Below are 25,120 nucleotides of genomic sequence, written 5' to 3' on the forward strand. Positions count from 1 at the left end.
CATGTGGTTTCTGTCGTAACTATCCAGTGTTGCTATTACGGCACGAAAGCCATCCTAGACAGTAGAAAATGAATGAGCATGGCTGTGTCCACTGAGACTTGAATTTCACATAATTTTCACACGTCATGAAGTATCACTTTTCATTTTTCTAATAATTAAAAAATGTAAAACCATTCTTAGCTCATGAGCCAAACAAAATCAGGTAGCAGTTGGATTTGACCCATGGGCCATAGTTTAGGTTTACGGACGCCTGAAGCAAAGATGCTGGCGATCAGATCAAACCCGTCGTTGTCCAGAGAGGAGACTAGTGGCCTCGAGTTGTAGGCTGACTAGAGGGGTAGCTGGGATTAGGATATGTATTCCCTATGTACTCATCGTAGAAGGCAATGCAATGCTGACCAGTCATTTAAATAGAATGACTGGGGGAAAAAGTGCTCAATTAATTAAACTGGTTAATATAGTCATTCCATCTCTCATATCTCAATGATAATTTTCGAAGGATTAGAATGAAAAGCCTTTTCAAATAATTATAATATCCTAAAGAGATGTTTAACAGTATAATTACATTAGACATGCTTTCATGTTGCTGTAAAGATTTAGAAAACGCTTTGAGGATCATGAGGAAGCTCTGAGTTATCATTATGACTGTTAATTATCATGTGTGCCTGGAAACAAAAGAACCTGATTATGTGTGCTTACTGGTTATTTAACCTCTCTGAGTCTTAGCTCTCTGGTCTTCAAAATGCGGATATAATAGCACCTACATCATAGAACTGGAGCAAGATTTAAAAAAAAATACATAAAGCACTTAGAGCTGTGTCTGGCACATAGTAAGTGCTTAATGAATGTTATTATAATCATCAGTGATTATGAATGTTATTATTATTATCATCACATTCACCATCATCATTATCACTGGGTCAAAAGAGGTTAGGTGTTGTTACAACTGCTTTGAAACCAGGCACTGGGTCAGGCAAGACACCTGAGCCAACAGGAGGCAGGTGTATAGGAACGCGGCTTTCAAAGGATAAAAAGCTTTATCTTCAAAGCCAGATTTCCTTTTTCTCTGGGGTTCTTTCCAGGGGTCACATACAAGCTATTCAGCCCTCATCGTCCTGCTTGGGCGGACACCGTTAAGGGGCCAAGGAGAAGGTTTTTTAACAAGACCTGGGATGCCGGAGAGAGCGCTCCCTCCATCTCCTCCCCTTGAGATCTAGAAGAGGTAAGTTAGAACAAATTGAAGAACTTGCACTTTATACTCTGAATGGCACAAGTTGAATGTGGCAAGTTTCCCCAAATTGTCAGATAAATTCTTAGATGACAGCTCCATAGAGAGGATAGTTATAGGGAAGTACAGTTTGAAAAGTCTGGTTCCATTAGAAATGCTTGAAAAAAGTGGGGATGTTCAACCTGAAAATAATGGAAGACTAAGAAGGGAAGTGAAGGATGTATTTGAATCCCAGAAGGGCTGTCGTGGGAAAGAGGTAGAAGATTTGTTCTCTAAGGTTCTGGAAGGCAGGCCAGCACCAACCAATGGACAGAAGTCATGGGATGCAGACTTTGGCTAAAATAATAGTGACAATAATAACCACCGTGCCTAACGTGTATCAGACCTGTACTGTGTAGTAGTAGACACTGTGCTGAGAGCTTTATTTGTATGATCTCATTTAATCCCGGTGACAGTCCTGTGAAGCAGGTACTTTTATCATTCCCACATTGCAAATTAGAAAACTGAGTCTTAAATGAATGGAGTAGCTTCTGCCTAACATAACATAGAAAGTGAGGGGCAGAGACCGTAGTCATAGCAAGTGACAAGACTCTGGGCTTCTTTTCTAGCCATTGTACATTCTGCCCCCTCAACGTTAGTCCCATCAGTCTGATTCATTTATCTTCTGTCCTGCAATGAAGCCCTTGCAATGGCCTGCATCTTTATACTAAGAAGGAATTAGCAGGTGTCTAGGAGACCCAGGTGTTAGTCTTCAGCTCCTTTAATGGGTGCTGGTCATTGGGATGTGAACCACAAAGCTCTATTTCTTTCTCTCGGGGTCTTTCCCAGCTTTCTCTCTGACTGCAGCCTTGCTTCTTATCTCCTTTAGACCTAGAAGACCGTGTGACCCTAGAGATCAGGAACCTCGGTCCCCACGGTATCCACAGCCCAGTACCTGGAGCAGGCTGACTGCTTAATTGACACCAAGGGGTGAAACATATACAACAAATGTCTTCACTCACCCTTTTCATGGTTTTCTTGTAAGTTTCCATCCTGTCACCTGTCAGTCTCTCAGCTTTCATCTTGTGGACCAAAGAGGTCTTGTTATTGACTGTTTCTGTGTGTGTAGTATATTCTGAACTGGGTCATAAATAAGTAGTGTCAGGAAAATAATTTTAGGGACAACCGCATAAAAGACGCATTCTGTCCTGTCTTTGAACTTCATGAGCTGTCTACCCTAGGGTAGTGTTCTTACCTTCTCCAGGCACTAGATTATTGATCTGCAAAATGAGGGCATTGGCTAGATCAATGATCTTTCAAACTGTTGTCCCAGGCTGTAGGCATTTCAGAGGCTACCACGTTGAATTAGTGGGAGGGCAGAAGGATGACATTCTGGATTCCCACCCTCCCTCTTCCACCAAAGCAGCTCTGCTTTTTATCTGTTTTACATACTGGGGTTCTCCCCAAGATTCCATTTGAAACTAGAGCTTTAAACGAAAAAGTTTGGAAACTTCTGAGCCAGTCGATCTCTCTCTTAAGGGCTTTTCCAGCTTTGATCTACAATTCTGTGATCACACAGGTGCGTGCGCATGAATATGGATGTACACGGATTCATGGAATATTCCTGGGGTGAGGACTTTGTTGTGTCCTCAAATAACCATGTCTCTGCATAAGGTCTTCAGATTTTCCTATTCTAGCCACTTTAACCAACCGAAACTTGAATGCGTCCTTACCCTATATAATCCCTCATAACATAGGCTTATGTGGTTCCTGCCAAGTCAATAAGACATTGCAGCTGTGCTTAAAGCAGCTAAAACACCATTTGATTTGGGAAAAAACCACTAGTGTTAACTCTTAGCCAAGTACATTTGAAACCAGGGAGGCAGGTACCTGTACGCTTGGATATCAGCAAGCACGCAAACAGACCTATCCCCCGAACACGCTGCTGACAGATGATTTTAAAAGGTAGTTGGGATCTCACAAACCAAATTCTCTCAGTCTGTGGGTTTAGGATAACATGCTGGCATTTTGTGGCAGAAGGTCAGGGGCCCCCAGATTGGGCTGTCAATGCATGAAGAAAGAAGTGCAGTATCTGGCCTGGGGTTGGTTGGTCTTTCAGAACCTCCCTTCATCTTAACTCTCTTCTAATTGGCTGCAGTCATGGGTAACACCTGGTCACGGCCACTTCAGAACAAGAGCCAGAGGGTAGGGGTGGGGTGGGCTTGTAAGGCTGGAGTTCCTGGCAGACTTGAAACCAGCAGTACCTTCCTTTCACGTGATCCAAACCTTCCTGTCCAGTGAGGCTCAGGCAAAGACTATAGCAAGCCCACCTTTGATGAAATGCCAGCTTAAACATTCTCAGGGGCTCCATAGAGCAGGCACCCAATGAATGCTTGGTGAAGAATGAATGAAAGTCCAAACGTATGATAAATTTGAAACCTACTAGGAATGGGGAAAGGAATATTCTTGCAATTCATTCATTCATTCACTCATTCACCTGTGAGGATCTAACATTGCCAAGTACATACTGGACAAAGGGATGCAGCAGAGAATAAGATAGGTTTGGTCCTTGTTTTCAAGTTACTTAAGGTTTAGTGAGAAAGGTCCATATTACCCACATAACTGTAGAGCAAAGTAGGTAGAACCAAACCTGAACCTGGAACTCAGGGAAGGCTCCCAGTGGAAGCAGGGAAGCTGAAAGAAGAGGAGGCTTTGGCTGGGTGAAGAGTGCAGGGAAGAACTCTCTAATTGGAAAGCACACATGCTCGGAGATTCTGAATCAGAGTGACAGAGGGCGGTGAATCAGAGGAAATGTGTGTACACATCAACCTGGATTCAAATCTCAGCTCTGCCACCACCTAGCTGTGTGACTGCAGGCAAGCTACTCAACCTTTCTGTGCCTTGGCATCCTTTACTGCAAAATAAGAATCATTATAGCAGCTATCTCATAGGGATTAACTGCATTAGTCGTTATCAGATTCTTAGGACAGTGCCTGGTACATAATAAGTACTCACCTAGAGTACTCTAGAGTCTGTTTGCTTTTCTGTCTTAAAGAAAGGGACAAGTAAGGAAGTGAGGACTGAACCTTTCTAGTTACATATTACCCTAATCTCCTGCCAAAATAGGTACTTAAGGGGTCTGTCCCTCCTGCTTCTGAGCTGGTAGTGGCAAGGGGGTTCCATGCTCTGGAAGAGCAATTGCAGCTGCTGGCTTGTATATCTGAAATAACCCACTGACTGAGCATGGAAAGGGCCTTTCCAAATCAGCCAAGGTGTGCATGGCTGGCAAGGGCAAAGGATGCAAACACCCAGTGCTTGAGATGAATGGAGTGGCTTCTCCCTTAGAGTGAAGGGAGCCAATGTGCTTCGAGAATTTTGTTTTGGCACCTCTGGACCACAGAGAGAGGCAGGAAAACCAGAACCGTAAATTGCACATCTGGAAAGGTCCTTTTGATCATTTAGTCCTTTTGAAAACCCTTGAACAAATCTGGAACAAATTGAGACCCTCAAAAAAATAGAATTTTTTTTTTGCAAAGGATAATGAGTCAGTGGCAGAGTTGGGATGAGACCCCAGGCTTCTGCTGCACTCACTGTTATAAAACTTGATATAAATTAACTCACTTTATCTTGTGAGGTATGCATTAATATTCCCACCTACAGATGAGGAAACTGAGGTACAGAGAGGTGAGATGACTTGCCCAAGGTCACACGGCTAGTAGGTGACTGAGCGAAAATTCAAACCCAGGCAGTTTCAGAAGAAAAAGAGTTTATTTCTGAGCTTTCTCAGTTATAATACCAGGCCTGAGAGTCACCAAGGTTTCTTTGATTTGGGCAGTGTTGCCCAATGGTCAACAAACCTAATCTTTGGAATTTGAGAGGTTTGAGTTCAAATTCCAGTTTTAGCCACATGACCTTGGAAAACTTTCTTCAGCAAATTAGACATCCTTTTCCTCTCTTGTAAAATGAGAATATAATCTCACCTCTCTTGGACGGATGCAGAAACTCTCAGTTCTCTAGAATGGATTATTCTAGAGCATGGGATGTGACTGCAAAGAGTAACATATACTCAGCCTTGCCCTTGCCTGATGGGATGCTTGGACCACGTAGGAAGTGAGCATCCTTTGGGGTCTGGGACTTGATTTTCTACCCATCCATTTCCTCTTCCCTTCCAGAGGCTCTCTGCAGTGTAAGCTCTGGTGATCCTAAAGTAAGCCGTGTGTTCTCACTGCTACAGAAGAGTGAGGTGAAGCCGAGGGAGAGAGGGAAGGCTGTGTGGGAGGGAGAAGAGGACACTGGGATGGACTCCATCAGTGAGGGGTGACTCTGAGAGGGGCAGGGGGAGTGGGGAGGGAGTGCTTCTCAACCTCTCTCTGTCTCCTATTTCTATATGTTTCTTTCTCTTACACACACACACACACACACAGAGGAAACTGAGAGGCAGCAGTGGGGTAAGAGAAGCCACAAAGAACAGAACAAACAATTGCTCCAAATCCCAGCCCAGCTCTCCTGTTCAACTTCCGAGCGACTTCAAACAGGTTATGTCCCTTCTCTGGGTCTTAAGTGCCTCTTTTACAAAATGCGGGAGGGGTTGGGTGAGACGAGCTCCTGGGGACCCTTCAACTCTGGTTCTTTGGGATTCTTCAAGCCAGCGCAAAGGCACACTCTTCATAGGACTACTGGCTGCGTGGATGCACCGTTACGATCCTTCCCAGAAACCTGCAGCCTCCGGGGGCCTCTCGAGCCTCTGACCGCCAGGCTCTGGCAGTTGGGGTGGAAGTTTATGGGGCTTGCATTACTTTTTTCACACAAGATTTTTCTCTGGCGTCCTTTTAAAAATTTATTTACATGTTCCAATTGAGCTGGAAGACAAAGCCAAGTTGCTTCCAGGACAAAAGTAAAACCGCATGCTTCTTAGTGCTTCTGGTATGAGCCCAGTGCAGTGGAAGGCACACAGACATGCTTGGTTCATCTCTGACGTTCATTTGGCTGTTAGAACCTGTCCTGTGGGAAGGCATGGGGAGGGGCGGGGACAGGGGGTCGTCCAGGCTGAAGGAGCAAACACCAAGAACAAGCAGGGTAGGCGGTTCCTAATACACTATTCCCTATCGCTAGATATTATTCAAGCAGGAACCAGCTGGATGGGCTTCTGTTGGGGATGTTGTAGAGGAGATTCTGGCCTTTTACGGGAAGTGGACTAGATGCCCTCTGAGGCCCATCTCTACCTACTCATTTGCATATTCTTAGCTGTATTCATAGTCCCACGAGCCCTGATCTCTGCTGCTTTTAGCATAGACACAGGGACTTTGCCTTTAAGTGTGTGTAATAAGTGGGTACCAACATTGTTTATTTCCTGAGAAGTCATTTCACTCACTCATTCATTCATTCAGTGACTTTTTAAAGAACACCATTACATGCAAGTCACTTTGCCTGGTGAACTGGGAATTCATCAGTGAGAAAGGCAGACATATTCCTTCTTCCAGGAGCTTACAGACAAACAGGGAGGAAGGTGTTACATAATTGGGTTTCAGTTGTGGATGAGATTGAGTTTGGCAGGGGGTTGAGGGACCTCAAGGATAGTATCTTGTCCCCAGATATTTAGTGTTTTCTTTCCCCACTACTACTAATGATGATGATGATGGTGATGACAATGATTATGATGGTGGACATTGTTAACGTTTACTGAGTGCTTATTTTGGGCCACATATTACTATGAGCACTTATAAAGTATTATTTCATTTAATTCACATGATAGCCCATGAGGAGGTAGATGATACCACATTCCTTGTTTTTACAGATGAGGTGATGAAAACTCAGAGAAGGTAGGTCACTTTACTAATATCACACAGCTAATAAATATAAAACCAGAATTCAAACTCAGGTCTGTCTGACCCAGAGCCACCCTTCCCAACTACTGCTCCAGCTCCCTAACTAGAGGAACCATACAGGAGCCAAACGTGACCGTGGGTGGTATTGAGATGGCGTGTGCAGAAGAAAGCGGCCGAGCTTGGCCTTACAGAAGGCAGAGACAGCTTTCCCACCACAGGGGAGCAAGGAGATGAAAGAGCATTTCTTCTCAAGACTGATACAGCAAAGAGGTAGCAGCATGGAGCTGGGGGCTTGGGTGAGCCGCCACATGGACCAGAACTGCCAACTCGAACATTTCACAGGAGGTCATCTGCCTCCACATGGCGGAAATGGCTGACCACCCCGGTCCCCAAATCCCCCAGTAAGACCTGGGATGACCCGTCCTCCGTGTGTTTCCCTCAGCTACTTTGTGCACTAGAAATCACAGTTGTCCCTTGGTATCCGTGGGGGATTGGTTAAGGAACCCCCGCAGATACCAAAATCTGTGGATTCTCAAGTCCCTTATATAAAATGGCATAATGGTATTTGCATATAACGTACTCTCATCCTCCCGTATACTGTAGGTCATCTCTAGATTACTTGTACTACCTGATAAAATGTAAATGCTGTGTCAATAGCTAGAAATACAATATAAATGCTATGTAACTAGTTGCCGCTGTGTGGCAAATTCAAGTTTTGCATTTTAGAACTTTCTGGATTTTTTTTCAAATATTTTTGACCTGCAGTCAGTTGAATCCACGGACATGGAACCCACAAACATGGAGAGCCAACTGTATAATTATAATGAAATTCTATCAGTGTACAGTGGAAAAGATATCCAGTGGGAGTTTGAGAGCCTGAGTTTGAAGTCCAGGTTTATTGCTGCAACTGTAGGCAAGATTTAAACTGAAGCCTTCTTATCGAGAGCCTGTGTCCCCCTTGCACCCGTCCCCACCTCCTCCATGCTCAGCAGTCACATGGCACAGTATAAGAACATGGATTTTGGAGTTCTCTAGTCCTGGAGGGGAAGCCCAGCTCCATGACTTTATAAACTTTGTCACTGGAAAACTCACTAATCTTTCTGAACCTTAGTTTCTTCATCTGAAAAATGGGGATAATATTATCAACCTCCAGGACAATTATGAGGATTTAATAGGTAACTGTTTAAGTATATATCATAGTGTCTGGAATGTAGCAGTCATTCAATGAATAATAGTAATCACCATTGTTATTATTGTTGTAGTTACTTATTAGGGGTTTAAGAAATTCTAGTTCAATGGCTCAGGTTAGCCTGGTCATCCTATTCTTATGATCACATCACTTGGCTTTTGCCAGATTCCTGAGAGCCAGACTCCATTGAGGAGTGCTTGCCTTCCCCCTCTGCAGATCAGTCATGTAACATCTTGGATTCTCAGTTCTCATTTCTATAAAGTGGGGATGAGGAATTCTCCCTTGCTTATGTCATAGGAGTACTGCAAGGTTCAAAACCCAGTGGTGTGATTCATGTCAAAACATCACATGAGCTATAACTTGGTGTAAAAATGAAAGGAGTTGCTGTTATTGTTACTGGTGCCCCAGGAGGCACCATATGGTCCACACAGAAAGACAACCAATATCTTCAGTCCTTCAGTGTTTCTCAAACTGGGGTCTGCTGGACCCTTTATAAATTCTCAGAGGTCTGCTAGTTCTCTACAAGAATTTTTAAATGTTGTGCTTTTTTATTTCAGTGAAAGTCAGATCATCAATATAAACAATCTGATCATTTGTCCCATGCTGTAAGTATTCATGTTTGCAGTCTCAGTGGACTGAAGAATTTAACCATTGGCTCAGTGTTTCCTAAACTGTGCAGACACATTGTAGAGGTCCACATATCTTCCTTTTGAGAAACACCAATTTGTTCTAAGATTTGCGGCTGATGCATCACAGAGATAAAGAGCTATAACTCTGGAGCGCTCTGGCTGGTAGCTGTCTGCTATGATCACAGTCTCAGAGCAGGGAGTGAAAACCGAGTCAGTGCTGGGCTTGGAGGAGGACTGACAGCCAGACAAGAGAGCTTGGTTCATCAGGGGGCTCCAGGGCCCAGGGGCTTCTTTAAGAAATAATGGTAGAGTTCACCAATTTCTGCAAGGCTCAATTTCACTTTATGGACATACCAATGCTATGGAAATATAAATATACATCTATCCTATCATATATAAAATATGAATACATATATCAGCATATATATGCACAGGCATATATATGCATGTATACATACGGACACAACATGTGAATATGTACAGATGGGTAGATTTAGTATATGAAGTTAGGATTCTTCACCTATGCAGAACACTTTAACTTTTTCAAGGCATGGTGGCATTCAGCAACATGTTTGGTTTCCCCAGTGACTCCATGAGCATATAGAATAGGAACTATTATTCCTGATGTGGAAACTGAGGGCTGGAAAATTGCCCAAGATCACAAAGATACTAGCTGAGGATGGTATCTGGACAAAACGCATGGCTTTTCTTTTCTGTTCTTTTTTTTATGACTCCCTGTTATAAAGCTCTCCTCTGTGACCCACAGTCTCCTTCCATCCTCTCTTCTAGCGGCCCTCCAAAGCCAGAAAAACATCCCTCCAAAGTGCTCTGTTACGAGAATGCTGTTGGCTTCTTTGAAGCTCCTGCATTCTGACAGGGACAGAAAGAACTGCAAAATAAAATGTAGCTCCCTCTTTTTGTTAAATCTTTCAAAAGCTTCCTGCCTTAGTTTCTAACTCTTGTTACACCCTAATCACAAACACTCTGAAGGAGGGGGTCAGTTCCATGCAGCGGCAGGCTAATTATGTGGCGGAATTTCTAAAAATTGTCATCTTATCAATTGCTTTATTCCTCTGAAGGGGGAAGAAAGACACACAGCACATACTCGACTATGTTTCAGACTGAATTAATTAGTAATTTGAAGCCTAATTATCAACTAATCTATTGGAACATGCAAGTCTTTTGTATTTGGATGCTATATGCAATTTGCATCCTATTAGTTGGCCGTTGTAAGGATTTGAGAGCTCATTAGGTCAGGGGAAAAAAAAAAGAATGCAGATCAGAAAGAAACAGACACCCAAAGGGCTGACTTGGTGATGTTGTGACCGAGGGGTCATTTGGCAACAGATGGAGCCTGGCGATGTAATTACCTGAGGTCATTCGGTGGCTTTGAGGCCACTGATGTGTAATTTCTATCTTACTCTGGAGAGGTGATTATGCATGCCCCCAACCTTGCTCTGTGTATTCTCAAGCAGCAGGGTGCCCACGTGGTCTGTGCTGAGAGATGTCCTGATGAAGTGGAAAAGGCATTGGGTGCTGCCCACTAACCCTGGTGCCAGGCCTCGCTCTATCACTGACTTGCTGTGTGACCCTGGCCAAGTCACACCATCTTGCTGGTTTGACTACAAGCAAATGTTTCCCTATAAGCAAATGAGACTTAGATACAGCTGACTTCCAAAGTCCCTTCTAGGACTAAGGATCTGGGATTCAAGGGGTGTCAAGAGTTTTCTTCCTTATGAAGTCAAAAATTTCATCCTTGCAAATGTTTTTTTTGTTTTTTGATTTTTAAGATTTTTTTTGATGTGGACTATTTTTAAAGTCTTTATTGAATTTGTTACAATACTGCTTCTGTTTTATGTTCTGTTTTTTTGGCTGTGAGGCATGTGGGATCTTAGCTTTCCAACCAGGGTTCAAACACGCACCCCCTGCATTGGAAGGCGAATTCTTAACCACGGGACCTCCAAGGGAAGTCCCTTCCAAATTGTTTTTGAGGGTGAAACTCTTGGTTCGCCAAAAATCTTTGGACGGCCATCTGCCATTTAAAATGCAAATATCTCTGAGAAAGGTAGCGTATATATCTATTAACAGCTGGGTCTAAATTAACCTATCACAAGAAGTCCTTCTTATTTCTAGTCCTGACCCTGAAGTATTAGGACAGCCAAGGCAAGGAAGTTTTGAAGGGGAAAGAAGGTTAAGCCAGGGATCTGAGGCTGGAGATCCACCCAGAAAGAGAGACAGAGCTTAAGAATTAGGCAAGGTGTTTTAGATCCTGCCATTTTGACCTTTACATATACCCAGCCCCTGTGCCTTTGTTCTATTAATGACCTTTGTTCCAAAAGCAAGTAGAAAATATCCGTCTCTGGTTCAATTAATAATTACTATTACTCACAGGAATAATCAACACAAAATAACATCGCTAAAACTGAGTGATATCATTTGTTATAGACAAAAGGTAAAAATCACATCTTAAAGGAAACACCAAATCATAAAGACAGGCCAGGATAATAAGCTAACTTTGTAGAAAAAGCTATCATTAAGGAAATCTGACAATTGCTCACACTGGCACATGGCAAAATGGGTTATTTATTAAAATTTGCTGGAAAATAAAGTAAAATAAAATTCAAAAAAAAATTTGCTGGGAGATGTAACCACTTTGGAAAACAGTTTTGACTGTTTTGACTACAGTTTTGACTGTTTTGAGTTTCTCAAAATATTAAACATAGAGTTGCCATGTATCCTAGTGATTTCACTCCTAGGTTTATGCTCAAGAGAAAAACTTGTAACAAATGTAACAAAACTTGTAGTAGCATTATTCATAATAGTCCAAAAGTGAGAACAACCCAAATGTCCATCAATTGATGAATGGATAAACAAAATGGGATACATCCATATAATGGAATGTTATTTGGCAATAAAAAGGAATGCAGTACTGATTCGTGCTACAACATGGATGAACCTTGAAAACATTACGCTAAATGAAAGAAGCCGGTCACAAAGGACCGCATATTCTATGATTCCACTTATATGTAACATCCAGAGTACGCAAATCCATAAGGATATAAAGTAGATTTTGCTGGTTGCCTAAGGCTGGAGGAATTTGTGGGGCTATGGGGAATCACTGCTAATGGGTATGGGTTTCTTTTGGGGGGGTGATGAAAAAGTTTAAAAATGAGATTGTGGTGATGGTTTCACAATTCTGTGAATATATACAAAACCATTGAATTGTATACTTTAAGTGGATGAGCTGGATGGCATGTAATTAGCTCTTTAGAAAATAAGACAGGTAAAATAAAATTACATTTGGCTTTGGGAAAAAACTACTGGAAATATCAAACTTCATGATTAAAAAAGTAAGAGGAGCAAAACATGACGCAGGAAAAACAGACTTGTCAAAAACGGTGGTCACAAAAGAAAACTCATAATTGTGCATGTTGCTGGGTAAAACTTAACATGTGCAAAAAATTATTTTATGAGGCAAGTCTTCATACCATGGAAAATCATTACACCCAATAAAAATAACTGCAGCACATAAAAATGAAAATAAATTTTTTTTTTAAAAGACAGCTTGTCTATGCCACGTAAAAAAGGGAATAAAAACTAAATTGACATAATATTGTTTATGCTGTAAAACTGTTTCTGGTTAAAGATCTGTCAGCACTAGCATCATTATGATTTAAACATTTATATTTATAAACAGTAAAACTATCACTGATGTCAAAATAGAGGGTCAAAACCAGTGGGGTCAAAACATTTTGTATCATTCAAAGATGTGGTGATTTTGTTCTTATCGCCAAGTGGCAGAGCCAATTAAAGCTGGAATTGTGATGACTGAGGAAGGCCTGCCCACAAGCAGGGTCTCTTCCAAGGAAGCTTAGAGGTTCACCTTGAGTGTGCTGTGGTTTGACAAGCAGGGATGTGAAGGGGAAAAGGCAAAGCTAGGAAGTGCCCCTCCCACCCACGCCGTTCCCTCCAGCCAGGGACCACAGAAGCAAGCCGGGCACCAAACACAGAAAGACCCACCATTTGAGAGCCTGCAGTGTCCTCTACTCACCAGATTTGCAAGGATATAGTGGTAGCCAATGCCGTTCTTCTCCAGCTTTACAATCTACAAAACACAACGAGAGGGGATGCATTAATCATACTGACAATTAAAGCTACACCAACAATGACCAGCAATTAACACTGAGTACTGAAAATGTGCCCTGTTCTATCCTAAGTACCCAAACTACAATATCACAACCATCCAATGGTGGTGGCATTGCTGATATCCTTGTTTTACAGATGAGGAATTGAGACTTAGAGAAATCAAATAAACTCCCTGAAGTTACCCAGCTATTAAGTGCAGATGTAAGACCTGACATCAGTTTTGCCTGATTCCAGGGGTAGAGTAGTGGTATCATAACCCCAAGGTCCAGGCTAGAATGCTCACTTCTTTCCTTCTTCCATAAAGCCTTCCCATACATAGTGGGAATCTTATGTTGTATTGAATTCCTTGTCACTGTTACAACAACATCTGCTGCTTGGGTGGACAGATGGGTGGACGGGTGGAAGGATAGTCAAATGGGTAGGTGGATGATTCCACCCCAGTTCTTGAACTTCAAATCCTTGAATGGACCATATTCAGATACAGTTCCTTCCTTCCCTGAATTTTGTGCCTTCTTCCCTAAACCCGTTGGATACTCAGACATCAATGAGCCATTCAACCCGGAAGCTGGAAGAGAACGTCAGGATCATCTGGTCCGGCCCCTCACTGTACAGATGGGAAGTCCAGGCCCAGAGAGACGAAGTGATGTGCCAGCTCCCACAGCAGTATGGTAGCAGTGTCAGGACAGGGACCTGGCTATTGTGAGCCTTTCCATATGATGCCTGATTCAGAGCCAGGGTCCCCAGACACCCGTCCATCTTCAGTGTGCAGACCAACCCTAATTGCAGGCAAGAAAATATTTGTAGAAAGAACTACCCAGTGGTTTGCTTGGGCATCCAGACATTCCACCCAGCAAGGAACAGCTAAGACCGCAGTCCTTGGTTTAGTCCTAGCTGAGCCTGCAAGTTAACTTGATCTATTTCTTTATTATTATTATTTTTTAATCATCAAATTGAGGTTAGTACACCCTGCTCAGTGCCTCTCTCCCTGCACTGTTGCAAGGACGCATAGAACACATGAGAAGCACTTGGACGGCTTCTCTAACTGAATAAAATTTCAAGGTTATTAACACCCACATTCAGACATCTCCTTAACTGGATGTATGTGCATAGCGGCTCACATTTTTTTTGTGTAGGGAATAATTAAATGCAAGCGCACACAATGAATGCTCTGAAACAGTGGTTAGCATGTGAAATTCCAGACTATGGAGTGCCAAGACTTTGGGGATGATAGTTTTATTAATAATTCTTCATTACTTTTTCATTTTCTTGTCAAATGGTTTTTTGCTCTTTCAACAATGAGATACCTTTATGAGGAACCTATTCAGCTTCTAAAAAGCACAAAATAGCAAATAAAAGATAGTTTGAAACCCAGTGCATCCAGGCAATGGATAAGAATAGTCCCTGCAGGATGAAATTACAGGTTGAAACATAGGAAACAGCCGATAATTAATGACTTTTGACCAATAAGAATCAGTAATTTCATATGGTTTGACCTAACACAAACCATCCAACCCATCTACTCACCTACCTACCTGATGCCCTAGCTTCCCTTTCACAGACATTAAGTGCTTCCTATCTATCAAGCACTGTGCTGGAGATATAGTGGAAAGTGAAACGAGCGTGGTGCTTGCTGTCCTGGAGGTCACAGTTTACTGGGAGGAGACCCATACTTAAACAGATGAAGAGATACAGGTACACAGGGTTACAAACTGAGAAAGTTGTTATAAAGGTAATGTACACTTGGAGTCCCCTGCCTCACTCACCCCATCTCTTCAAAGCTCATTTCCACTGGATTGCCTTAATTCACAATCTTTGTGTCTGGAAGGCCCTTTCCCATTCTCTCTAATTATTCATAACCTTTATGGCTGATCTCTAATCCCAACTACTCTGTAAAGCCTTCTCTGATTAATTAATTCACTCAACAAATATTTATTGAACATGGGCCACATGCGAAGCTCTACGCTGTGTGCTAGGGACAAGCTATGAACAAATGAGGCAAGATCCCCAGGCCCTCGTTGAGCTGAGTTGACACTTTAGCAGGGAGCCAGGTGGTAAATATATAAACAGATAAATGAACACGATTTCAGCAGGGGAAAAGCACGTTGAAGACAATACAACAGGGTAAGGTGATGGATGGCCTGGTCCTGGTGTCCCTCATCCATCTCTAACTCATTCTGAACTTAATGACTGTATTACATAATTAAGTGTCTTATATATTGATAAAGCATTATATTCTAATCACCCTGTTCCCTGCTCACAAACCTTCACTGGCCCTCCACTGTTTACAGAATAAACCCCAGACTCTTTGGGGTGGTTTCCAAAGGTGGTCACAATCATGGGTTCATCTCCTTTTCATTGCCTTCCAGTAAACAATTGACATCCTCCACTTGGCCTCTTAAGCCCCTCTGTGAACCTTGGCCCCTACATGCCCTCTGGGCCTCCCTACCTGCTCTTACCTCCAGCTTAAAGGCTCTTTTCCAGTCAAAGGCTACCTGTAGATATCTAGACCCATCTGACATTTGGGATCTTAGAGCATTCCTTGATTCCTTATTCTTCTCATTCATTCAAAAAATATTTACTGAATACCTACTAGGTGCCAAGCACTCTTCAAGGCACTGTGGATGCAGCAGGGAAGAAAACAAAACAAATCCTAATAGAGCTTATATTCCCATCGGGGCACTAGAGCCTGAGACAGGCAGTTAATTCCCTATTTGGATTCGGAATCATTGTCTTCCTCCTCAGGTTAGGCAGAACATTTGTGTTAGACTGAAAAGATCCCAATTACTGAGTGTGAGATAGTCTAGGATGATGCTAAGATGTCAGAACGCAAATCAGAAGATGTAACTTTTAGACTCACGGTCATTGTCACTAACTAGTTGTCTGAACTCAAGACAAATCATTCAACCAATATGACCGTCAGTCATCCCATCTGTAAAGTATGAATGCAAATGGTAGATCAGGTGATTTGTAAGATCCTTTCAGCATTTGGTCTTACTTTTCAGAATAGAAGAATCCAAGGATTAAAAAAGTTAATACACTGCAATCTAAAATATTCATGCAAACAAGTTCCTTCCTTCCCAAACACAAGTTTGTCCTTTGACAGAGGGAGTAGCTATAGACAGCACATGTGCTGAAAGTTGCATTTTTAAAAGGTTGGGCCCTGTAGCCCGACCAAGATAGATTTGACTTCCTGCTTTCCTTCTATGTGAAATCCCAGGCAAGTGTAATGTCTTGTTTCTTCATTTATAGAATAGGGGGTCTAATAGAAGCTGTTTTTATAGAGATGACGTGAGGATGAAGTGGAATTATACATGGAAAGAGCTTGGCATAGTGTCTGGTATATGGTAAGCACTCAGAAAATAGTACCAACAGCTTTATCTTCACTATGGAATAATACAGCAGGAGTCATCAGTCTTTAAGAATACCAACTTATCATTCAACACTTTCTCTACCTCCTATCTCATCTAATCTTTTTATCAGCTTTGTAGAACAGGGGCCTTCATTCCTATTTTACAGATGAGTACACTTATGCCAAAGAGGGAGTGACTCAAGAAAGCAGTATCATACCCACAACAACTTGACTGAATCTCCGGGGAATTATGCCAAATGAAAAAAGCCATACCCCAAACATTACATACTATGTAATCCCATTTATATCACACTCTTAAAATAAGAAAATTGCAGAAATGGAGAACAGGTTAGAGAGGAAAGGGAAAAAGAGAGGGAGAGAGGGAAGCCAGGTGAGGACAAAAGGGCAACACAGATGATCTTTATGGTGATGGAAACGTTCTGTACCTCGAAGGTATCAATGTCAATGTCAATTTCCTGGTTGTGATATTTCACTATAGTTGCTATAGTTTTCTAAGATGTTACCATTGGGATAACTGGATATGTGGTACATGGGATCCCTCTGTATTATTTCTTACACACGCATATGAATTTGTGTCTCAAAATTAAAAGTTTAACTAAGAAAACAAAGCAAAACAAAAGAAAACCAGTACCAGTTGGCACTATGAATAGCCAAAATGGGTGAATCCTTACATATATCACTTTCTGTGGGGCAGGCTCTATTCTAAGTGCTTTACATGTATACATGGATTCTTCTAACCCTCGCAAGAGCTCTCTAAAGGTAGTTATTATCATCATCATTATTATTATGCCCATTTTACGGATCAGGAACCTGAGATGTAGAAATGAAAAACCTGGCCCAAGTTCACAGAGCTAGCAAATATTAGAGCTGGGGATGTGAATCCCAGGCAGTCTAGCTCCAGGGTCTCTACTTTGAACCAGTACTCTATTCTGCTTTACTTAACTAGAATTCCAGTCCCATGACTCCAGCTCAAAAAACTCCCATCTCAATGGAAACAATTTTTGCTGGTTTCTCTCTCTGAGAGGGAAGCCATATCCGCACTTTGTAAAGTAGAACACAGAGTTAACGCCTCAAAGAACCCCTGACTTTCAAAATCTCTCCTATTCAGTTCCCGAGGCCTCTGAGCAATTGCTGAGCGGGTGCTGAGATTCCCTGTGGGAGCCCCAGGGGTCTTGAGGGCCATTAACAAGCTCTGTCATGTTGGCAAGTACTTAAAACTGCCATCTTTACTTGTATAGCACTGTTCAAAAACGATTGCAAAATCTACTTCCTTGCTAGCTCATCTGAATACACAAATGTAATTTAAAAAGACAAGTGACCTATCCAATGACACATGCTTTACTTCTGAGAACTGGAGGAACCGTGGCTTAGAGATGTCTGGCTAAAGACTACTGAGATTACAGTGCCCTTTCTTGGAACGGACAATCAATTAATTGCTCAGACACATGGATGTGTTCCAGGAAAGGGAGATGCTTGGTGCCTCCTTGGACTCAAAACTGGTCAGTGGGCCAAATGGATGAGAAACCAAATGCTAGACCAGTGGGTAACAGAACTCAGAGCTAAGCCAGGAATCTGGCTCTACAGGTTGTAATAGCAGTTTACAAACTCTAAAATGCAATGTGTTTTGCTTTTTAACAAGAAAAGGAAGCACTGGAGGTAAGTTTTTGGTTAACTGATCCGAGAACCATTTGAAGTCCTGCGTGAAGGCTCCCACTGTTTGTGCTATTTCGTAACATGGCAGAATTAAACTGTATGAATTACAGAATGTGAGAAGGCAGGCCTCTGGTTTCATCTAGTCAAGAACTCTCTTTGTAACACCAAAGGCAAAGGGTCACCCCGCTCGCTCATGAGCTGTCTCCCACGCCCACCCTGAGGGCACTTTGCTGCACTCACTACCTGGCCCAGGATAGCACTGAGGCGCTCGGATTCACAGTCCACCACCACCAGCCTCTCCTTTTTCTTCTCCAGGTCCTGGAAGAGCATCCGGTATCCTTCCTCTGTGGTTGTCAAAATGTTGACGGCTGTCACCTGCCAGTTCTTCTCGGCCGCTGTGTCTAGGACTTTCTGCAGGACGGACAGACCTGGAGGTCGGGTGAGTAGGACAGAGAGGTGGCAGTCAGGATCCACAGGCATCACCCCACTTCCGCCAACCCCGCTCCTCCACTAAACTCAGCTCCAGCTTGCTCTGTGCAAGTCTGAGCTCACCGAGGTCAGGTTCTGCGTCTGTTTTGTGTTTCTGTTTGCAGAACATAGCACGCAATAGAGTCAGTGATTAAACATCGAATCTGAGGCTCAAATCCTGATGCTACAAATATACTAGTTAAATGATCTTGTACGGACTAATTCACCTGGCTACAATTTAGTGTCTTCAGCAGTAAAAGGGTGATGTTAATGATGTCCACCTCGCACTGTCATCATGAGGATTGAATGAGAATGTCTCCAGCATGGCAAGGGTTTTATAAACATTGATTACTGTTAGGTGTTTAGCAACTGCTGATTAAATGTGCTAACGTGATATCTAAACAGCACCTAATTGTCAACCACGTTTACGAATGTTCAATATACCTCAGTACCTAGTGCTTTGCCTGTCACACAGTAGGTATTCAATCAATGTGTACTGAATTAAGCTACTCTCTTCTGATATATAGCTAAAGGATAGAGGACTCCATTACTCAATACTGCTTTGTTTCATCTTTGGGACATAGATGGTGTATTAGTTTCCTACTGCGGCTGTAACAAATTATTGTAAACATAGTGGCTTCAAACAACATATTTATCATCTTATACTGCCAGAGGTCGGATGTGTGGAACGAATCTCCTTGAGCTAAATTCAAGTTATTGGCAGGGCTGTGTTATTTTCCGGAGGTTCGAGCGGAGAAATTGTTCTTGCCTTTTCTTTTTTTTTGCGGTACGCGGGCCTCTCACTGTTGTGGCCTCTCCCATTGCGGAGCGCAGGCTCAGTGGCCATGGCTCACGGGCCCAGCCGCTCCGCGACATGTGGGATCCTCCCGGACCGGGGCACGAACCCGCGTCCCCTGCATCGTCAGGTGGACTCTCAACCACTGCGCCACCAGGGAAGCCCTCTTGCCTTTTCTGATTCTGGCGGGTGCCCGCTCTCCTTGGTGTATAGCCCCTTCCAGCTGCAAAACCAGCAGTGACTGGTTGAGTCTCTCACATTATACTCTGACCCTGACTCTTCTGCCTTCAACTTGCACGCTTAAGGACCCTTGTGATTACACTGAGCTCACCCAAATAATCCAGGATAATCTCTCTGTTTTTTTTTTAAATTAATTAATTTATTTGTTTTTATTTTTGGCTGTGTTGGGTCTTCATTCCTGTGCGCGGGCTTTCTCTAGTTGCGGCGAGCGGGGGCTACTCTTCGTTGTGATGTGCCGGCTTCTCATTGTCGTGGCTTCTCTTGTTGTGGAGCACAGGCTCTAGGTGCATGGGCTTCAGTAGCTGTGGCACGCGGGCTCAGTAGTTGTGGCTTATGGGCTCTAGAGCACAGGCTCAGTAGTTGTGACGCATGGGCTTAGTTGCTCCGCGGCATGTGGGATCTTCCTGGACCAGGGCTCGACCCCGTGTCCCCTGCATCGGCAGGCAGATTCTTAACCACTGCGCCACCAGAGAAGCCCATCTCTCTGTTCTAAGGTCAGTCGATTAGCAGTGTGAATTCCATCTGTAACCTTAATCCCTCTTGCCATTTAACATAACATATTCACAGGTTCCAGGAATTAGAACACAGATGTCTTTGGCGGAGAGGGGAAGGTCAGTGTTCCGCCTGCAACAGATGGTTATTTCATATTTCACTCTTGCATTATTAATCAATCTTTTGCACATACATCATTTCTGTCTTCCAATAACATTGCTAATCCCTCCCATAGTGACCAGTATGGTGCCTGGCATAAAGAATCATCTGTAGATTGATTCTGTTGTTTCTTCCTTTTTGTTTTTTAAAGTATAAGGTTGGTGTGCTTAAGTCTCACGTTCACTGAAAGTTTACTATGTGTCTGGCATTGCCCTGTTAGCTTTCCTGTCTTCAATTCACTTAATTCTCTGAGGTAGGTACCGTTATTATCCATGTTTCACAAGTGTGGAAATGGAGGTTCAGAGAGATTTAGTCATTGGCCCAAGCCCGTACAGCTAGCAAATGGCAGAACTCTGAGTTCAGAATTGTGAGGTAGGCGGAGCCCCTTTGAGTATGGGCGCTTTGCTGACTGACCCCAGAGATGATCCTCTATAATGAAAGTTACATTTTTCTGTCTATGCAACTTCCAGACCTCAAGCCTCATTATGCCACAAAACTGACCTGAAATAGCCCTTCTGCAGGTCATCCTCATAATGGCTGCTTGTCTGAGAAGGGAAATCATTAAAATAGAGAGAAGGGAAAATTGAAGAAAATAGAGTGCTTCTGGCCTCTCCTGCCAGCTAATTCTCATTGAATAACCCTGCCTAACTCTTCCTGAAAAACCATTTCACAAAGCACTCTCCTATTCAAAAGTCTTGTAAGCCTCCCTAAAGGCAAACTTCTATAAAACCTCCTTTTTGCTCAGGGCAAAATTCCTGTGCCTCACTTTCCAGACCTTGTATGATCCATTTATTTATTTACAACAGTAATGACTGAGTTCTTACAGGACTATTTAGTATACCAGGGGAAGGTAGGACAGTACAACAGAAGCAACACAGGAGTTAGAAAAAAGAAGAGAGTTTCCATTTAGAAGGTCAGGAAATAGAGAAAGTGGTGTTCCAGTAGGTTGCAAAAGAAAGGAAGAATTTGCATATGTAGATTTGAGAAGGGAAGTGCATCCCAGAAACTGGAATTGTTTGAGTCAAGATGCAGAGAAGAAAAAAGTATTGGAAACATTTAGAAAATGGAGTGGAAAATTCAAAATTCAGGTGGAGGCAGAATTAGAAAGGCCTGGGAAGGTTGATGTTGATGCTGGTGATGATGATGACAGCGGTTTACATATATAGAAGACCCTGCACATTGATTATGTTGTAGGCACTGTACAGGCCCTTTCTAGTCATTGTCTCATTCAGTCCTCACAACTGTATGATGTAGAGACTGGTTTTATCTTCATTACAGAGATGAAAAAACGAAGGAATAGAGAATTTTATCCCCATTACAGAAGTGGTCGAACTGAGGCAGAGAGAGCTTGCCCAAAGTCAAACAGCTGGAGAGGAGGGAACATAGAATTCAGATGCAGGTCTGCCTGACTCCAGAATCTATGCTCCTAAAAGCCATGTCATGAGCCATGAGCCATGAGCCATGAGCCATTCAACTGAGGTCCTTGGACTTTGAGTCTGGGCTCAGGAGCCATGGAAACTTGGTAAGCTGTAGAGTGACATGGGGTGTTAAGACGGTTATTCTCTCAAAGGATGTGTTTCCACATGTGAGTTATAGATTAGTTACCAAAAATTCAGTTCACAGACATAAAACATTTCTGGATCATTCCTCCGTGATCCCTGCCTTTCAAGAAGGCAGAGAGGCACCATAATTCTTCCTGCTGATAATTTTCTCTTCATCCCTCCACAGTCCCCCTCCCCTGGCTTACCCCGGTCAGCATCATAAATGTAGACAAATTTTTGCCACTTGTAATGGTCGATGATACTGATGAGGGCATCCTGCAGCTCGGGACGCAGCTGAAGGACAAACTGGTTGGATGTGTCAACAGGAAAGCTTGGTGTAATGAAGCAGACATGGAGGGCCCCGCAGAAGGAGGTCAGCATGTTGACAGTCCTCCGTTCATAAAACCCAAAGATGGCATAGACTCCTTTAGAGAACTGGGAACAGACTGGAAGAGGAGAAGAGAAAAATTAATGGATAGAAGATACTGCAAACATGCTGTCAGGTGGCTCTAAAACGAAATCATCCACTAGTCTGTCCATCCAACCCATCATCCATCTGTTATCTAGCCATCCACCCATCCAACAAATCCATCACTCCCTTCTTTCAACCCACCAATCTGTCCAACTGTCCATCCATTTTACCCATCTCTGCATCCATTCACCCAATCATCTGTCCAACCCACCCATCCATCTGTCGAATCCAATGTTTATTAGGTACCAATTCCATACCAAATGTTGTCATGGTTATTAATTATAAATGTATGCAAAGCTGTTTTGTATGCTCTTTCACTTTATCTGTACAATGCCTTTATTAAGGTAGGAAAAGGATGGCTGGGTCATTTTTTAAAGGGGAAAACCAAGGCTCAGAAAGTTAATGAACATGTCCAATATGGTAGCACAGCTAGACCGTATCTGAGTTAGGCAGGTATCTTGAACCCAATCCAGCGATCTGTCTGTGACACTGCCCATCACGTCAAGGCAAAGCATAATAAGATGCCTTAGGAAGAAGGTCTGTCAGCTTGGTGCTGATACACGTTTAAGAAAACAAGATTTTCCCAGCCAGCCCTTAGTTTTCAGTGTACATTTCTCTGCTGATGTTCGTCTTGTGTTTGTACATCCTCCTGGCTGATTCTTCAGCCCCCCGCCCCGCAGTTTATCAGCCACAGTAGTAGCTTAGCTGTGTGAGCACCCTCACAGGAGCTATTTTGTAAGATCCCAGTGCAGTTACCAGTACTGGTTTGTGTTCGGTTACGCTGCTGGTTAGAATATAATGCTAAAAAGTTAGCCCCAAGGTTATGGGGCTAAGTCCAGGTAATTCAGCTACTAAACTTCATTATAATATGTGATACAGGATAAGGGTTCATAGACTTTGCCCCAGTCAAGTGATCAACCCCAATGCCAACCCCAGTGCCTGAAAATTACCATCTTGATATGGACGGTGAGGCAAACGAGTCCTCCTCATCACAGTGACTGTGTTTTAGGGTGCTCTGCCATATATGGTAAGCTGTTTAGTTCTCATCACAACCCTGTGACTTTGGTATTATCAATTTTCTTTTAAGATGATAACGTTGCTATTCCTAGATCCTCTGCTCTCTTTACCATATCACCTGCTTCCGTGACCCCGTGCTGCCTTTGTAGGTGGGCTCTCAAATTACGCTCCATGAACACTGCCCAGATGTGTTCCATGAACATTAGCCCCGCAGAATGCTCCTTAACAAAGAAAAGGCTTCTTTGCTCAGAGAAATTTGGGAAATGGTGCAAACCCTGTCCTCCTCTTGGAGTTTCAAACTGCATACCAGCTACATAAAAGATGGAGAGGAATCTTGTTCAACTTTAACACGGATTTTCTCAAATCCATACGCCCCCAGGACCCTTTGTTGGTGAATACTTTTTAACATGTTACTGATTCACTGGGCCACGCTGCACTAAAGAATGCCATTAGCCACTGGGACCCAGTTGCCTACTGAGTCTAGGTTCTCAGTCAGTCCCTAGACCCTCCCTTCATGTCCCTGAAAGATAATCTTTTAAAGACTGTAATGGAAGCATACAAGTCATCTGTCTAACTTCCAGGGTAACCCAGCATACCATCTACAGGAAACCTGGCAGGTGCCCTTTATTGTGTGTGTGTGTGTGTGTGTGTGTGTGTGTAAATTTAATTTTTATTGTATATTGGAGTATAGTTGATTTACGATGTGTTAGTTTTAGGTGTACAGCAAAGTGATTCAGTTATACATATACATATAACCATTCTTTTTCAGATTCTTTTCCCATATAGGTTATTACAGAATATAGAGTTCCCTGTGCTATAGGGAACAAGTAGACCCTTGTTAATTGTCTATTTTATGTATAGTAGTGTGTATATGTTAATTCCAACCCCTAACATCTGCTTGCACACTGAATTACTGGGCATGCACTGCTTCTCAAGGTTCCCAGTCCATTGACTGACCACTCTTTGAAACCAGAACCTCATATGCCTGCTCTTAACCCACTCCACGGCCCTCCTGGTATCCAAAGGTGGCCCTCATGGACTTCAGCTTTATGGCATTTGGTTTTCAGTAGTGATGTTCATCCTCCACCGAGAAACCAGAGGGATCCTTTTAATTAAAAAAAAACCCCAAAAAACAAAGAAAACACACTGTTTCCCTTCCTTGTGCAAAAACCTCTTACAAATTTTGAGGTTTCCCACTGCACACAGGAAAAATCTCCAAACATTTGACCATGACTCAGAGGCACAGTGACCTGTCCCTTTGCCCCCTCCTGCCTCACACCGCTGCCCTCGCTCCCTGCTTAGCCACCTGGCCTTTGTTCTGTGCCTCCGGCCTCCACACTTGTTCTGCCCTGGAGACTCTGCGCTCCACCTGCAGTGCTCTTCCCTTACTTCTCTGCAATGCTCACTCCTTTTCAGCAATTTTATCTCAACTCAAATCTCACCTCCTTGAACAGGACTTCCTTCATCACCTCTTCTAAATAGTGATTCCACCCTCCCCTCAACCCTCTGTAAGTCTCTATCACATCCTCCTGTCTTATCTTTCATGCTTGAATTATTATTATTTGAAGGTGTTTTCTTTTTTTACTTGTATGTATCTGTGACTGTTCCGGTCAGTGTTAATTCCCTAAAAACAGGGGTCTCATTTATGCCCCAAAGCCAGCATAATGCCTGGGACATGGTAGGTGCTTAGTAAATGTTTGTTGAATGAATGATGAGTGCTTGACGAGAGCACTGCACTAGGGAATGAGGAGGAACCGTTGGATCACCCTGGACCTCTTCCTCCCCTGTTCTGGGTAGGCATCTCCTGAAGTAGCTATTTATCCTCCACTACTCGCACTCTTTTCTCTTTCACCCTAACGAGGACGCTCCAGCCACTTGCAGCCGACAACAGGTGCTGTCTTTAAGTGTCTATTGTA

General features: G+C 43.0%; 1 protein-coding gene across 4 annotated transcripts in view; it reads right to left on the minus strand.

The window, feature by feature from the left end:
* Positions 1 to 25,120, minus strand: part of GRIA1 (glutamate ionotropic receptor AMPA type subunit 1) — a 305,570-nt gene that overhangs the window by 122,318 nt on the left and 158,132 nt on the right. For 3 of the 4 annotated variants that reach the window (XM_027081484.1, XM_027081483.1, XM_027081482.1), the window contains exons 3-5: positions 21,922 to 22,161; positions 18,263 to 18,447; positions 12,902 to 12,955 (exon numbers count right to left, since the gene is read on the minus strand). In XM_027081484.1, coding sequence (XP_026937285.1) covers positions 12,902 to 12,955; positions 18,263 to 18,447; positions 21,922 to 22,161 — 479 coding nt within the window. The remainder of the gene's footprint in view (positions 1 to 12,901; positions 12,956 to 18,262; positions 18,448 to 21,921; positions 22,162 to 25,120) is intronic. The other variant, XM_027081485.1, reaches the window with a different exon arrangement.

Source organism: Aethalodelphis obliquidens, unplaced genomic scaffold, assembly GCF_003676395.1.
Source record: "Aethalodelphis obliquidens isolate GAN/ISIS:26980383/991018 unplaced genomic scaffold, ASM367639v1 scaffold45, whole genome shotgun sequence".
Taxonomy (NCBI): Eukaryota; Metazoa; Chordata; class Mammalia; order Artiodactyla; family Delphinidae; genus Aethalodelphis; species Aethalodelphis obliquidens.